The sequence below is a fragment of the Amphiprion ocellaris genome, chromosome 5 (assembly GCF_022539595.1).
Source record: "Amphiprion ocellaris isolate individual 3 ecotype Okinawa chromosome 5, ASM2253959v1, whole genome shotgun sequence".
NCBI lineage: Eukaryota > Metazoa > Chordata > Actinopteri > Pomacentridae > Amphiprion > Amphiprion ocellaris.
This window is the reverse complement of record NC_072770.1, coordinates 12,146,534-12,162,847: the sequence shown is the minus strand read 5'-3', so window position 1 is coordinate 12,162,847 and position 16,314 is coordinate 12,146,534. Positions and strand designations below refer to the sequence as shown.

Sequence of the window (16,314 nt, the reverse complement as noted above, 5' to 3'; positions counted from 1 at the left end):
CCCCTCGTCCGGCTCCTCCACCTCCCCTCCCGCATGCGCTCGCCCTCGGAGTCATTATGAAACCCCAGCAGATGGCCGCTAGACAAAGGGTGTGTGAGGGTGAGAGGCCCCCACCTATTTAAACACCTCCCCCCCACCGTCCCCACCTCACTTCTCCTCGCGAGCCCCCCGAACAATGAGCCGGCAGTCTGTTTCTGTGAGGTTACAGCTGGAACCTGCTGAAATGTGTTCGAAAACCAACCTCAAAACACACAGACACGTGCCTCTCAATTAAGACGGACCTGCAGTGCTTAAAACGTCCCCCCGTTCATGCAGATGTGGCAATTCAACCTCAATCTCTCACTTGGGGCGAAATGAGCTCCTTTAATGCGGAGACATTAGCCTAGATGATTCCTCGCGTCCTTTATCAAGCCAGAGCTCCCATCTGGGACCCCGCGGCAGGTAATTCTCCATTTGACAGTGCAATTGAACTGGCCGGCGCTGAAGGGCTATTTGGTGAAGAGCCATTTAGTGAAAGTGCTCTCAAGGCCACGAATGACACTTGTAGAGACAATGTCACCCCCAATGACACCATCAGTTGATTGTGTATTGAACAGAGCCGTGCAGACCCCCCCCCCCCCCCCCCCCAGGCCAGAAATATGCAGTATTATTGGCAGGGTGAAATCTAAGTCGAGCGTCCAAGGAAAAATGAATCCACGCGGGGCGACGTGGAGGTCTACGTCAATACCAGGTGCCAAGGACACCAGGACAGGGGACAGTGAGGCGATAAACTGGCTTATTTCACTAATGTGTGCTGCATGATCATTTTTTACAGGCTGCAGAAGACACTTTGTCCAGAAATGTTCTCTACATGCCAAGACAATGTCCTTGCACAGATCGACCTCCTGTAAATGGCCACAGGATTGAAAACAAAAGAGGTTGTTTCTGTCAGATTACATAAAAACTAATAAATCAAAAAAAGGCAAACAGACAGGTTTGGTATTATTAGTGCAAGTTCTGTCTATGAGGTTTCTGTCTTCCCACCTGTACAGCCCTCTTAAGGTTATTTTCACATATTACGACACTTTTCCCCCCTAATTATCTGAGGAGCACCACAGCCAGCAAGGGGAATGGACTTTTTTGGTCTTCGTTGTGCCACTTTTTTTGTTATCAATTTGTTCAAGCACGTGTACATCAACATACTGTACAAAAAAAGCAAAAGAATGAATGAATGACAAATAATCATCTATATTAATACTTTTTTATGCATTTTGTGTGCCATTGTACACACAACATTACAAGATTACCGTCTTCTTTACAGGTCAATACTTTACTAAACCACTCTAAGTTCTAAACAGAAGACTGAAGCAGAAACATCAAGGCTGACACTTTTAAAGCCATTGAACACTACTGAAAACACTTTATCTCTCATGTTGGAGCTATTTCCTGATGGTCTACAGGTTATCCACCAGCACTTGTGTGGTGACAAAACTCAGGGAATTTGTGCAGTTACTGGAAAAGAAAGAGAAATAAGTAGACTGTTAAGGTTGGAGCACCTTCATGGCTGTAGTAATAACCGCATAGTTTTGGTCATCAAATGGATCTATCTATCCACCCCGACCTCCTCCCTAACTCTGGCTCAATATCATCACTTGACTTCCTCCTTACTGGTTTCATAATTACTCCAATTGCTAGAAAGCATCATCGTACAAATGTAATTATATGTAATTTTGGTTAATTTGCTGAAACACCCAGTGGTTTCTCACATAACCTCTAGAACAGGGGTGTGAAACATACGACCCACGAGCCAAAACCGGTGCTCCAGAGGGTATAATCTGCCTCACGAGATGAATTTGCAAAGGGTAAAAATTACAGAGAACACATTAACTGCAAATTGTAAATTTGTAAAACTGCAAGTTTCAAATAATTTCTAGAATATGACAAGTTGCTTTGATCATAAAGTAAAATACTATATTGTTAAGTTCCAGATTCCTGTTTTGTGCCTTTGTAGATACACTGTGATCTGCAATTACTCCACCAACGACTAAACCACAGCGGAATTATGTGACGATCAGCGTACGTGAATCTTTCTGCCTGGTAACAACATTACTCAACAAAGGACTAAGGGATTTGGATGAAATTTTCAGGGAAGGTCAGAAATGACACAAGGACCATCTGATTAGATTTTGGCAGTTATGCAACTTATAGTCTGGATCCATGGATTTGTTAAAGATTTCTCATTGTGAGATAGTGACACAGTGTCACTGTAACTATGACAACAAGTGAACACTACATCAGCTGCCTGCTGACGATCACATGATTGTGATACTACTACAAATCCACCATCATGGACTTATCGGGACTTATCCGTTGGAAATTATATAAGGAACAATTAATTAAATTGTGGGGGTGTTTCCGAGTCCCATCAATTCCTGCCACCTGCTACATATTTAGGTCATGTGATTTGGTATTCATACATAACGTATACATGAATAACACACACCTGTGCTCAAGGTCATTTTGTGTGTGAGTACATCTATATTAAATGGCCACATTCTATGTTGTCGTGATTTCTGATCATCAATAACTAATAAACAAATGTTGCATTTCTGACAACGACATATGGGGGAATGAGCAGCCTTGGAGAAGGACTGCACTCTCTGAGTGCTTTTCTAGTTTGTAATGTGTAAATGATAAACCAAGACAACATGTTGTTGAAATAGAACTTATTTTTCTTAAGAAATTTCAGGTTGTTCATAATGTTTTGTAAGAAGATTGTTCATTAAATGTGAACGATTTCAGAATATTCTCTTCTTTGCCCTAAGACAAAGGGAAAATTTGGAGTTGTTATTTGTAGGTTGCTGTGATTTTACTGGTCTGGCCGACTTGAGATCAAATCAGCCTGTATGTGGCCCCTGAACTAAAAGGAGTTTGACACCAAAGATCTAGAAGTTCAATAGTATGTATCTATGGGTGATTGTAGGTGCTTTAACTAACAACATATAGCATCTCAACCCCATTAAAAACAACTAATTGCTTCCATTTAACCAAACACACATTAGAACAGAAGCAGGTTAGATTTTTCTTCACCTGTCTTAAGCCTTAAGGCTAAGTACATCCCATCAGCTTGAATCCAGCTCCTTAACACTCAATTCACTTCACTAACTATTTCTTAAAGATTGCTTTTTTTGCATATTTGTAATGGGTTTTATCTAGATTTGTATTGAACATAAATAAACCTGTTGTTTCGCAATCTGTCGCGGAGCTTCAGCTGCCATCAGGCGTGTCGTCATCCTCTTCATCCACCATATTTCCTCTTCATCTGGTTTTTCCCATTTCAGACGGCATCTGTAGCTTGTGCCTGCTTCTCCCCAGAGACTCTGACATCAACCAGAGCAGAGACCAGTGACACATGTGATTGATGACCCCCAAAATGGAAAAGAGAGAGATGGACAGATTCCTTTTATCAGGATTGAGGTCTTGACTAGATTAAAATGCAGTTGTACAACGCCTCCTCCCCCCTTTTTTTGGTTTCCCTGTTCTTAGCATCCCCTCTCCATCCGCTGTCAGTCAGCTCGGGAATTTTCTCCCCATCTTCTCCGCTGACCTCTGGTGGTGTGGACGTGGCTGATTGTGCGAGACTTTAACCAGTCACTTTCAGATTGACTGGAGGCGTTTTTCAGTGTGCGAGACAAATCTCTGAGGAGCGATCCTCACACCATTTGCACAAAACTGCTTGGTTAAAAGCGGGGGGGAAAAAGTGAAATGTGTTCGAACATTAATCACAAGTCGCCCTCCGCAGCTAACCACAATCAACTCCTGAAAAAACACGCCGAGTGAAGAGGGGAAATTCTCCTTTTCATCGCTCACTAAGTGCTGATTAAAAGAAAAGAGACAATCACTCTCATTCATGCGAGTGCAGCTGACTCATTGTCAGATTGCAGAAGTGGGAGATTTTTTTTGTGCGTGTGGAGGTGCTGAAAAGACGTCTCAGTAAAAAGGACCTGCGTTTGTTTTTCAGATGGCTCTCTAATGACTGGATGTGATTAACACAAATTATCTCACTTATCACAGCTCTACAGGCTTACATAGACAGTCTCTGGGCGCATTCTCTGCAGTGCTACTTAACATGCATTTAATCAGACTCCGCAGCAGTCAGTATCGCATGCACAAGGACTGCAATGACCAGATCTCGCTCTAGCAGAATGCTCAGGCTCTGTGCAGTCTCTCTTTGTGACTTATTACAAAAATTACAGCTTTAAGAAGTCAAAAAAACAGAACAGTTTGCTAATAAACCACTAGTTTTACCAGGTGATAACACTTTACTCACCAAAGTAAGTTCAGAAGCATCGGAAAAGTAGGTGCAGCAACCATGAGCAGTCAGATAATCTCACAAAGACATTCAAATGCCCAGGTTAGCTCAGCTGAAAGACAATAAACAGTCAAGTTATTTACCCAGGCTAGCTGTTGGTGTTCATCCATCACAGTTTACAGACCTGCTTTCTGCTGCAACTCCACCATATTGTTCCTCCACATGAAAATAAATGCAATAATATGGTAAAAGTGCGTCTGAGCATCTGACTGCTCACGTTGCTTTTATTTTATTCATTTTAATGTATATTTAGTTGAGTTATTCTATCAAAAATGACAGCCAGGTCGTAATAAGACACACTTTTAATGTAAAAAAAAACAAAACAACAAAAACACAAAATTGTCATGAGAATGTTGTAGTTTTTGACAGTGTTACTCAAACTGGAGAAAATAGTGGACTATTTTCAGCAACTGATTATTACACATTTGGAGCTTTTGTGAGGGTTTCAGTCAATCATCGGCATACATCGGATGGAGATATGTGACATGTTTTTAACCATTTCTGCACAATTTCTGCAGCACAGAGAAGAAATACAACTTAGGACACTTGTTAGAATGATAGTCCTTTTTAATAAGAAAAAAAGTGTGATATATTATATGTATACTTTCAGGTGCTCTTTGTCTTATCATTGAGGTGCTGCCACTTCAGCCCGGACCGGAGAGGATTTCTCTTCTGTAAACATGTCACAGTATGGGGTTACTGAATCAAAAATCCCCCCGCCAACATCTGTCTGTGAGATTATATACTTTTTATCATCCCGTCACACCGAACCTGCGCAGCCATCTGTGAGCGAGTCGTCCAGCCTGATTTTAAGCTGCTGTCGTCCCTCCGCCCAACCTCAACATGACCCCGTGACACGGCAGGCACCCAGAGGTCGACCTGCCACAGCCGACGGGCCGGAAGTCACCGTGGGGGCCTTTTTTATCCTGATGAGGGTTACATGATTATGTGGAGGGCTGGGGGGCCTTCAGAGAGACATAAAACTGCCAGAAAGCGTAAAGAGGATGGAGGTGAAAATTAGAAAATGTTCACGCTGCAGGTGTTTGCAAGAACTTGTCAGATTTGGAGAGGAAATTGTGTTGCGTTTGATTAAATGACATCTTTTTGGGTGGACTTTACATACTGCAATTGTCTAATACAGCACATTTAAATAATGTGAATGGAAGTTACATAATCTGATTCCCTGCACGTCAGCTGATGCAGCACCTTTATTTAAAGTGGGTATGTTTTCATGTCCTAGCATCACTGTGATACAAAACCACTGGTACCAAAATAAGAACTTCATTTTTTACAGCTTCTGCCATTTTCTTTACAGTAAATCAAAATATTTCTAATAGTTTCCTGCAGGAGACACGTTAATTTGTTTCCCATTCTAAACAGATAAATTCCAGAGTTTCTTCAGCTACTAATGAGTTTTCAAAAGAGACAAAGGTCCATTAGATCCAAAGATTTTTGAAAAGTTGTTTGTCCGGTTTGTTGTAAGCTTTTCTCTGGACAATATTTAAACTATTATTTCCCCTTCCTCTATATTTTGTATCAAACTGCATGTTTCTTTTCAGATCCTTTCTACAATAAAGGAAATAATCTAGAATTTTGAACTTTTGATATGTATTTAAAGCTGTTTTAATGTCCCTTTGTGGTCATTGATATGACTCATAACTAATCTTTCTGTATCAAAGTTGCACATTTTGAAGTCTTCCCCTACACAGTGCAGTTTAAGCACACCAGCTCACCTGCAGTTGTAACTCTGTGCTACACAATAGCAGGTTTCAATACTGGAAAAATTCACAGAAGCACAATTAAACCACCGATTCTAAAGAATAGATAGATAGATAGATAGATAGATAGATAGATAGATAGATAGATAGATAGATAGATAGATAGATAGATAGATAGATAGATAGATAGATAGATAGATAGATAGATAGATAGATAGATAGATAGATAGATAGATAGATAGATAGATAGATAGATAATTCATCTCTTTGGGGGAAGTCAAGTTATTCAGGAGCTAACACATTACATTTAAGACAAACAAAGAAAATGACTAGCAAATTGTGTTGGTAGAAGAAATATAATAAAACCAAATAATTCTTAGTCAAACAGGACACAAACACCTCTCCTATATGCTTATTATTATTTCTTTTTATATACTGTACCTAGGCTTGTAACTCTCCTTTTTATTATAAATACCAGCACAATTAGCTCACACATTACATTCAAGACAGGTAAGTAAAACAATGCACAAAAAAAAGGGCAATTAATGTGAAAATTGTCCTACTTAATGAAATGTGCTGGTATCTACAAAAAAAGGTGCAAAATTGCTTTTTTTTTTTTTTTTACAAAAAGGTGCAAAATTTAAAATAGAGTATTAGAAAAGTACAATAAAGTACAGTGTAAAATTGAACTACACTAAACATATACATAAGAAATATATATATGGTTGAAAATTACCATCAGAAACTTTTTTTAAGTTAAAAAAAGATCTGTTTTATGAACAAATATATACTAGCATATCAATATAATTGGTATTTGAGATGAGGAACACTAGAAGAACAAACAGAACAGACAAACTGAACAAGAATATTTACCACTAAAGAATGACTGAACAAGATTAAGAATTAGAAGATGTTGCATTAATTCGATCCCAGCTTACAGTTTTTGATACTTGTTGCCACGGACATGGAGTTAAGAACTACAGAACATACTGGGGTTCCACATGTAGCTCCGTAACAAGAATGTAAACACAGATACGTCAGATGTAACACGATGAAAACACACACAAACCAAACTGTACTCTGATTTCCATTCTGAGGCCACGTCTTCGCCGTTTAACGTTTCATTGATGAGCTGGATGATGATGATGACAAAATATTATCGGTGGTGGTGCTGGTGGTGGAGTTGGCAGGATGGGTGTGTGTGCGTGTGAAGGGGGGGCAGCACAAATTGTGTTAGCTACTTCATTGAAAGACAATGGAGGACAAGATGTTGTGTGTAGTGTCACCCACGTGCTTCTGCACCACTATTGTCTGCTCTCCTTCCCTGGGAGAGGGGAGACGAAAGGGGTGAAAGGAGGAGGAGGATGTGGGAAGAGGAGGAGGAGGAGGAGGTGGTTGGCTGCTGTGTGTGTGTGTGTGTGTGTGTGTGTGTGTGTGTGTGTGTGTGTGTGTGTGTGTGTGTGTGTGTTTGTGTATATGTGTGTGTGAGTGCATGCAGGCAGAAGCACAGACGGCTCGTGGTAATTTGATGTGTGTCCCCGGGGATGTTTGATGGATTAATGCTAAGCAGCTCCCTCTTCCAAAGCACCACCTGATCTTTGGGGCTCGTGCCCCACATATAAAAGGCTGCAGTAGTGCTGAGCTCAGCTAGTCCAGCATCTCTCTCTCTTCTCTCTCTGCCTCTGTCTCTCCCTCTTGCCACTTTCTATCTTCCCTTCCATCCTCTCTGTCCTCCTTTCTCTCTCTCTTTGCTGCTTTCTTCTCTCTTTCTCTTCTCCCCCCTCTGGCTTTAATTCCAGGATAGATTTGCTTGCACCTTTTTTTCTTTTCTACCAATCCTCAGCTGCCTTTTTTTTTCTTGGCCTCTTCAAGAAGGCCGCCCAGAAGCTCAGTGGTTCTTTTTTGTTATCATCATCGCAGTGTTTTTCTATGAGGATTTAGAATCAGTGTTTCATCAAAGGAAAAAAGAAAAAATGCCACGCTCCTTTTTGGTGAAGCAGCCGAAGGTTCACGATTTCTCGTCTTCCAACTACTATCACCAGGACCAGCAGGAGCAGCAGCACTGGGACGACTCTTACACTGTGACACATGCCATCACTGAGTCGGCCACCAACTTGGCGGTGCGTCTGAGTGAAAACGGTGAGTTGAGTTTTCTACTTGTTTATTTCTGCTGCTACAGTACACACTGATGCTGCACATGGTCTTGGGAAATTCTAAAACAACAGACATGTTTTAATCTGCTCTTGGAAACCCTCTAAAAGCCCCCCGCCAGCTGCGCTAACCCTCCTTCCGTATGCCTCAGGACTTTTGTTTTCTAACTCGATGGATGCTAAATAGTATTCAGGTCACGGCTCAGTCAGCTTAATACTCAAACCAGATCGCACGGCAGCCTTTGGATTTAATACTATTGTGTACATGAGTGATGAGATGTGCATGGTATTAGGCACAAAATGTGATGCAAGGTCCAACTGGAGGAAAAAAAACTCAGGAGAAAGCAAATATCCACATGGGACAGTGTTGTCCTTAGATGGTGCCGTTGCCCTTGAGTCTCTCCTCTTATCATCCAACCTCCTCCCCCCCTCTCTTTTTACCCTCCACCCCATTCATCTCTCCATCTTTCTCCATCTGATCCTGCAGGATGTTAGATAGCCACAGGGAGTAAGATTGCAGCAACACAATCCATATGTGGAGCAGTGAGAGGTTATGGAACGGGGTTTTTAGAGGGATGGGTATTGACTGGAAAATAGAGAGTGCTGCAGGTAATTCAATAAAGTGCAACATGAGCAGCACGCTGGCAGACAGTAGATTTTCATCTGTGGGATTTCTACAGAGACTGGGTGTGAGAACTGCACTCCAACACAAACAATATGTAGTGTGTTTGAGTGTATACTGGCCCTGAGGAACTCACCACCACCACCAAGCCTACTCCACCCCCCAACAACACCAGGCATCACAGATCTTGTGTTCGAGTTGAATCATTTGTCCCCCAGATTTAGGATGCCAGCTGTCTGCTTCCCTTTGTGAGAGCGTGTGTTCATGAGTGTGTGTGTGTGGGAGACGGAGGTGGGGGGGCTACAATATACCATTGACTGCTGTCAAGATCAGACAACGCCCCCCCCCCCTTCCCTCCCTCACACTCTCTCCAAAGCCCTCCCTTCCCCTTCTTTGCCAAATCGCAGCCCCCACCTGTCACTCAATCTCCCCATTACCATACTCATGAACACTCTCAAAAACACCACAGATGGGGAATGATCTGATTAAAATGATTTAGTGATTGAGGGGATTTCGCTGCTGAGACACTCTGTTTTGATCGCCAGCCCCCCCCTCCACGCCCCTCACAGATTCAGACTGCTGCTGCTGCTATGAGGTGCCGACAGGTGGATCGATCAGTACTGGGTGGCACTATTGCTCCGTGACCCCTTTTTTCAGTGTCAGCACATTGTGTTATATTGAGCCTTTCACTTTTTTCTTTTTTTTTTTAAATGATAGCACTTGTTGGAGTGAGTGGAGGTATTGATTTGGGCACCAAAGGCTCATTAATATTTCAATTCTAAAGCTTGCTGAACCTGGCGCTTACAAATAGCTTCCTGTAGAGGTTCACATTCGAGTGGTAAGAAGCCACTTTTCATCAGAGGTTATTCAGATCCTGAAGATCTTCCATTCACTTCTAAATCTTTTCTGTTTGTACATTAAACGCGTTTTTTTTTTTCTTTCCCAGGCTACATCCAGGATTACGTCATCCCCTCAGTGTTGCAGAGCACAAAGGAGTCAAGTCATGAGCAGACCGGGCTCTCCTCAGGGCCCCTGTACTCCTCGGGGAGCAGCAGTGGGGAAGAGTTTTCCGACCACGACATGGAGCAACCGGACAGCCCCGTTTCTAGCGCCACAGTCGAGTCGGACAGCAGCGGTCCAGAGCTGGAGGCCTGCACCATCAGCGCCTTCCTCATTTCCGACGGCCGCTCCCGCCGGAGGCCCAACCAGAGGTGTCCTCGCAAGGGAGGCAGCTACTCGGACGGCAGCGAGGGCATCGACTCGGCGGACTGCAGCCCCATCAAGGGGAAATCCAAAGGGCGCCACATGTGCAGCGAGTGTGGAAAGTCTTACGCCACGTCGTCCAATCTGAGCAGGCACAAGCAGACTCACCGGAGCCTGGACAGCCAGCAGGCCAGGAAGTGTCCCACCTGCCACAAGGTGTACGTGTCCATGCCGGCGCTGGCCATGCACATGTTGACCCACGACCTGAAGCACGAGTGCACTGTGTGCGGCAAAGCCTTCAGCCGGCCGTGGCTCCTGCAGGGCCACATGAGGTCTCACACCGGGGAGAAGCCGTTCGCCTGCGCCCACTGTGGCAAAGCCTTCGCCGACCGCTCCAACCTGCGCGCCCACATGCAGACGCACTCGGCCTTCAAGCACTACTCCTGCAAACGCTGCCAAAAAAGCTTTGCACTCAAGTCCTACCTGAACAAGCACTACGAGTCGGCCTGCTTCAAAGGGCAACACGTGGAGGACGACTGCAGCTCCGAGGACTGAAAGGGAAATACTCACTTTTTCCTTTTTTAAAATGATACACTTTTTCAGAGTTCATAAAGTCAGAGAACAGCTCGTCTCTTCTCAGGCTTGTCACATGCATGCATCATAATCCTGCCTTTTGATATAAGCAATAACCTCACTTTAAATTCTTCAGGAATCATGTATGTAGATAAATTCATCAAAATGTCTGTGTTGATCACAAATATAAAATATTTTATATTCTTTTTTTAAAAAAACAAATTGCAATAATTTACACGTCAGTATTATTTTATATGCCATCTAGCTCTTAATTTACCTCAAACTGTTTCTGTTAGTAACATAAAGTACTTGCGTATTTATTAATTTATTTAACTATTTATTTGCCAATTTGAAGATTATTTATTTATTATTGGTTGATGTATTTGTGAAATTGACATGAATTTATTACAAGCCATGGATTGGATTTGTTGAGAACAAAAGCCAAAATGTATTCTGACACTATATTTCTCTGTCTGATCAATTTGTTGATGACAATAAAACCACTGATTCAAATAATTACTGAAACTCCGCTTTTGCTCGTGCCTGTGCAAACATCTTTGCAGAACTGACATTGTTCCGTTTGTCATATTACTCACCAATGACAAGCATTATTCCAGCAAACGGCCTAAGTTCTCTCACTGACTTTCTCTATCTTGAAATCCAAAATGGAGTGGCGCTGAGATTGGAAAGTGGCTGATGCGTTGTTGCTCCTGTTTTAGTGGCGTATCTCCATTGCTACATTGCTTCTGTTCTTGGATTTCCTATAGTGGGTGTCACTTTATACCTGTTGGTCACTCTGTAGTCAGTCTGACTGAACAGATGTAGACTACAGGTATAAATCTGCCATTGGCCACAAACTGCATACAGCTTTTCCCTTTCTATCTGCTGTCTACATGTAACCATTTTCAGCATCCCCTTTACTACAGAAAGAGCCAACAATAACTTCTGTCTAAGCAACCTACCACACAGATAATTGAATATTTCCAGTTTTGATTAAGGCTCTACTATTATTTCTATTGAATTGTTCGTTTTAATGACAATGCTCACCAACCTGCATGCAAACATTCCACCATTACTATTCATTAATCACTATTTTGAGGAGATACTGTTGCTTAGCATACCCCAAGACCACTCTTGTCATCTTAAAGCCATGAAAATGATTCTACAGCAGAATGATAATACGTTGCAGTCAGACCATTCTACACAGTGTTGTGTCAGCGCTAGAGAATGGTCTGGTAATGCATAATGGTCTGTAGCTGACTTTGCTACTCAAATAATCACAGCTGCTTTTCTGTGCAGTTCTAAAACATGCTTGAGCCCAAATTTCAGGACATTTGTTACCTTTGAATACAGTATAATATACCATCAGTGCCACGATTTGTTCGGAAAAGCCAGACTCAGGTCCAGATCAGGCATACGTTGGTGTCGTGTGCATCATGTGTGAAAGCTAGCTCTGTCAAAGTCAGGGAGCATAGTGATGAAGATATGATGTTAATATTATTCAACAAGCTGTCACTTTTTCCAAACTTGGCCACTGTTTAAGGATTGCTTTGGTCTCACAACAAATTGAAATGTTACCTAGATATTTGGTTTGATCTTCAGAGAGATGCAAGAAGCAGTAAGCAATGCAGGGACAGGATAAAAAGAACTCGGGCGCATTCAGGTGTGGATCAATACTGTCAATGCTGGCCAGCCAGGGCGGTTTGAAGTGAGTGCCATCATACTCAGGCAAAGTACAGATCAATCTGGAGATGCTCTGAGAGGCAACATGTGGAAATATTTTTGATCTACACTATACATGTCCAAGACAGACAGGCTAATTGTAATCAATTACCTACTCTCTCTTTAAAAAAAACAAAACATTAAACTGCTAATAACTCAGCAGCCAAAGTAACACATTGCATTATTTATCAGTTTGGAGGAATTTACTCTTGATCAGGAACAAAAACAGCTGGCATGTGTCAACGACACAGCTTAGCAGGTGGGAAACCCTGCAGGTATTTCATATTGGTGCAATTTGGCTGTTATTAGAAATAATGGTACTGGATGGGGAGGACAGGAGGCTGCTGTTGTTGGTTAAAAACACAAATCTGCCATCTTACCAAATCAAGATGTATTCAAGATATTTTCAGATCAAGAATATTGAGATTTGCAATTTCCTAAAGAGCTCAATGGCAGTAAAAAAAAAACTGTTGATGTTGATAAATCAGTGAACATCTTCAGGTAGAGAGAAACAGACAAAATGCCCCAGAACAGCTAATGTGACATAATTTCAGCAGGCGTGTGAAATCTGGTTCTTGGCAGGTTTACTGAGTGAAAAGTACTTTTCAGACTGGATTTATGAACTGTTCAATCAATGAAAATTTAGTTTTTTGTGTGTTTTTTGCCAACAGGAGTTCATTGTTGCCTTAAATATATTTTTATGCCATTTTGAAATTATCAGTATGTTCATGTGCCTGCATGATGTGAGTCACAGTTAGCTTAGCATTAGCCTCAGTGATTGCAAGTCCTGAACTCAGAGGTATAGTTACATTTTATCCAAGTCTCCGCTAGGTGACTCTCAAATGTATATACAACACTGGTTAACATTAGCAAGCCAGCTATGAACACACAACAGTTATTAACAACCACTTGACTAATGTTTTGCTAAGCCACCTACTCCAACCAAGCTGCAACAAGCTAACACAATATGCAACAGAAGTGACTACACCCCTGTGTAATATGATCTAAATGTTAAAAGATCTAAACCTAAGGGCTGTATGCATCTGCATGCCTGCATCATGGCTCCATATGGAAAAGAATTGCCATAGGATTTGAAATCTCATTGGGAGACTTTACAGAGATGGAAAAAGACATAGGAAGATCGATAACCAACTTAAAAATATTGGCTACTCAGCTGCAGCTGTAATCAGGAGGTAAATAACGAGCCATAGCACCACTAATCATGGCTGCAGTGGTCGGCCTGCTTGAATGATGCCACAGACAGGGCGTTACTTTCACAGTCTAGCTCTGAAAAACAGGAAGACCTGTGCTTCAGACTTAGTGCAGGGGTTATCAGTGTAGATCAGAGGTTCTGTAACAACTCAGACAATGTGAAGGACATTGCATAACATCAGCCTTAAAGTGCAGTGTTCAGTCAAGTGCTCTTTGACCTAGACTGCAAAAGAAATTGGGCTAAAGAACATGAAAAGAAGCCCGATGAATTCTGGGATCAGATTCTATGGCTAAATGACACCAAGATAAATTCCTGACAGTGAAGTATGATTATATGAGGCTGCACGGCTGAAAAGTATTAAGGAGGTGACATATACAAATCATGAATCCTGTTGATACACCAAAACGCTTACAAAGTAACTCCCAGTCTATACACTGTAAAAATGGTTGTAAATTGTACGGTGAAAAACTGTCAGGCCATGATGGTAAAAATCTGTAAATTCTAAAACAGTTTGATGCTGTTTATATGACACTAAATCACTGTAAACAAGTTGATCAGGAGAAAACTGCCTTTTAAAATTTTTTTCTCTTTTAGAAATACATTTCCCTACTCTTGTACAGTTATTTACTGCAAAAATGCCATAATATGTACAACATCAGTACTGTAATTATTGCATTTATTTCTACAAAAGAATACAGTTTTTCACAGTTGTGCTGATAATGTGAACATACTGTAATATTCATGACAAGGAACATGGCAATTTTTTCATTTATTTCATACAAAAACTACAGTTTATTAATGGTCAAATTGATGTACTTTTGTGTTTATAACGGACATATGCTCTAATATTTATGACGGCTATAACTGCAATTTTTTCTAAAAATACACATGTTAAATGCTAAATATACAAATTGTTGTGCTGATAATGGAAATATTTATGGAATATTTACAAGTTTCACAAACTTTATTTTATATGGTATTTTCATTAAAATTTTCAAGTATTTAAAGGTTAAAACTTTCTTTTACAGTAAAATATGGAATGAAGCACTTTTTTTTTAACTGGAAAATGAACAATATGAATACGTTTCTGTACCATAAATGTAGAAAGTGTTTGACTGTAATTTTACGGTAGTGTTCCGGCAACCACAGCTGCTGGCATTTTACCATAAATATAACCCAAAAAAAATTTTACAGTGTAGAAGCTTTACAGGAGAGGAATATTCCAGTTGATAACCATCCAAAGCATACCGTCATAACCACAAAAGAGGTACTGAAGAATAAAAGATTGAAAACTGTGATCTGACCAAGAATGCTGCCTGACTTGAAACAGAACGTCACAACCCCTCCAGCAAAGAGCAGCTAAAAAGAACGGCAGAATATCTCTCCAGAAATTCATGCAACACTGCAACAGAATTGAGGTTGCCAGCAAAAATAAAAGCGGACTCACAGTTTTGAAAAAAATGAAATAATATCAATTAAGAAAGGTGAGCTGACCTTCATTGCATTGATTTCCTACTGTGGGGCCTGTATTTTTATGATAGTAAAAAGTAGACTGTTAGAATTATTTTGACATAAAGACAAATATTCGAATGTTAAACTTACAATTAATGCAGTTACTGTAAGGTGATGCAATCTGGAAATATTTGACATTTCAATGATGTTTCACTTCTGTTGTATACCAGACTAGTGTGTCAGCTGAACACATACCAAAGTGATATCAGCTCTCTGCCAACTGCTTGTCAGACCAACAAATCCCAAATGGGATTAAAAACTGTAATGTAATTATTTAATTTAAAATTGTAATCGTTTACAGAAGAGTTGTTCCTAAATAAAAGTGTAATCCCACCACTGGCATGCTATAACTGATGTTGTGCAGTAGCCCAGTTTACTGCTACACAGCTGCAGTAGGTCAGATAGAAATATGTTGCAAATGTTGAACAAAGACACAAATTACTACAGATCCAACACAAAAAATCTACGGTACAAATAGCAGTAAAAAGCAACAACTTAACTTCTGGCAAAAAGGTTATGATCAGTTATAATCAGTTTTAATGAGTAAGTTATGTGGGTAATTGTCCTGGGTTTTCTCCTCCCAAGACAACATTATGTAAGAATTTCACCAGTTTCAACATTTCTTTAAACTTCAAGCAGGGGATCTGTGTTTCCTCCACTCAATGCATGCTGGGATATTTACAGTCTATTGTTTTGAAAAGAAACAACACTTTCAAGGTGTTGTGTTCTCTAGAGATGGAATTTTTAGATCTAATAGACCATGATGGCTTGACAGGGTCAAGTTAAGTTGAACAAACCCCACCTGACAACTTTCTGGTGACAAGACATTTGAACTAAGGACATCATCAGTCACTGGAATGCCAAAAAAAACACATCAAGTGCCAACAAAGAGACACAAAATCACACACAAATGAGCAAAAAAAATCACAAATAGACACAAAAGGATCACAAGTGACAGAAAATTAACATAACATGACACAGAATGACTATAAAGACATAAAATGACCACAAGAAAACACAAAAAAAACAACAGCATGTAAAATAACTGCAAAGAGGAATAAAATGATCACTAATAGATACAAAACAACAACAAAGAGACACAATGACCACAAAGAGACACAAAGCTATCACAAATGACAAAAAAATTACCACAAGGAGACATAAAACAAACACCAAGGAACACAAAACGACTGCAAAGAGACATAGAATGACCACAGATACAAAACAACCACAAAGAGGCAAAAATGATA

The 16,314-nt window shown here is 40.7% G+C and overlaps 1 protein-coding gene across 1 annotated transcript; it reads left to right on the top strand.

Moving 5' to 3' along the window:
* The first annotated feature begins 7,643 nt into the window (after positions 1-7,643).
* On the top strand, positions 7,644-11,142 carry LOC111583119 (transcriptional repressor scratch 1-like). Its single transcript, XM_023292060.3, has 2 exons — positions 7,644-8,208; positions 9,788-11,142. The coding sequence occupies exons 1-2, from the start codon at positions 8,043-8,045 to the stop codon at positions 10,597-10,599; spliced, it is 978 nt and encodes a 325-aa protein (XP_023147828.1). The 5' UTR covers positions 7,644-8,042; the 3' UTR covers positions 10,600-11,142.
* The last annotated feature ends 5,172 nt before the right edge of the window (positions 11,143-16,314 follow it).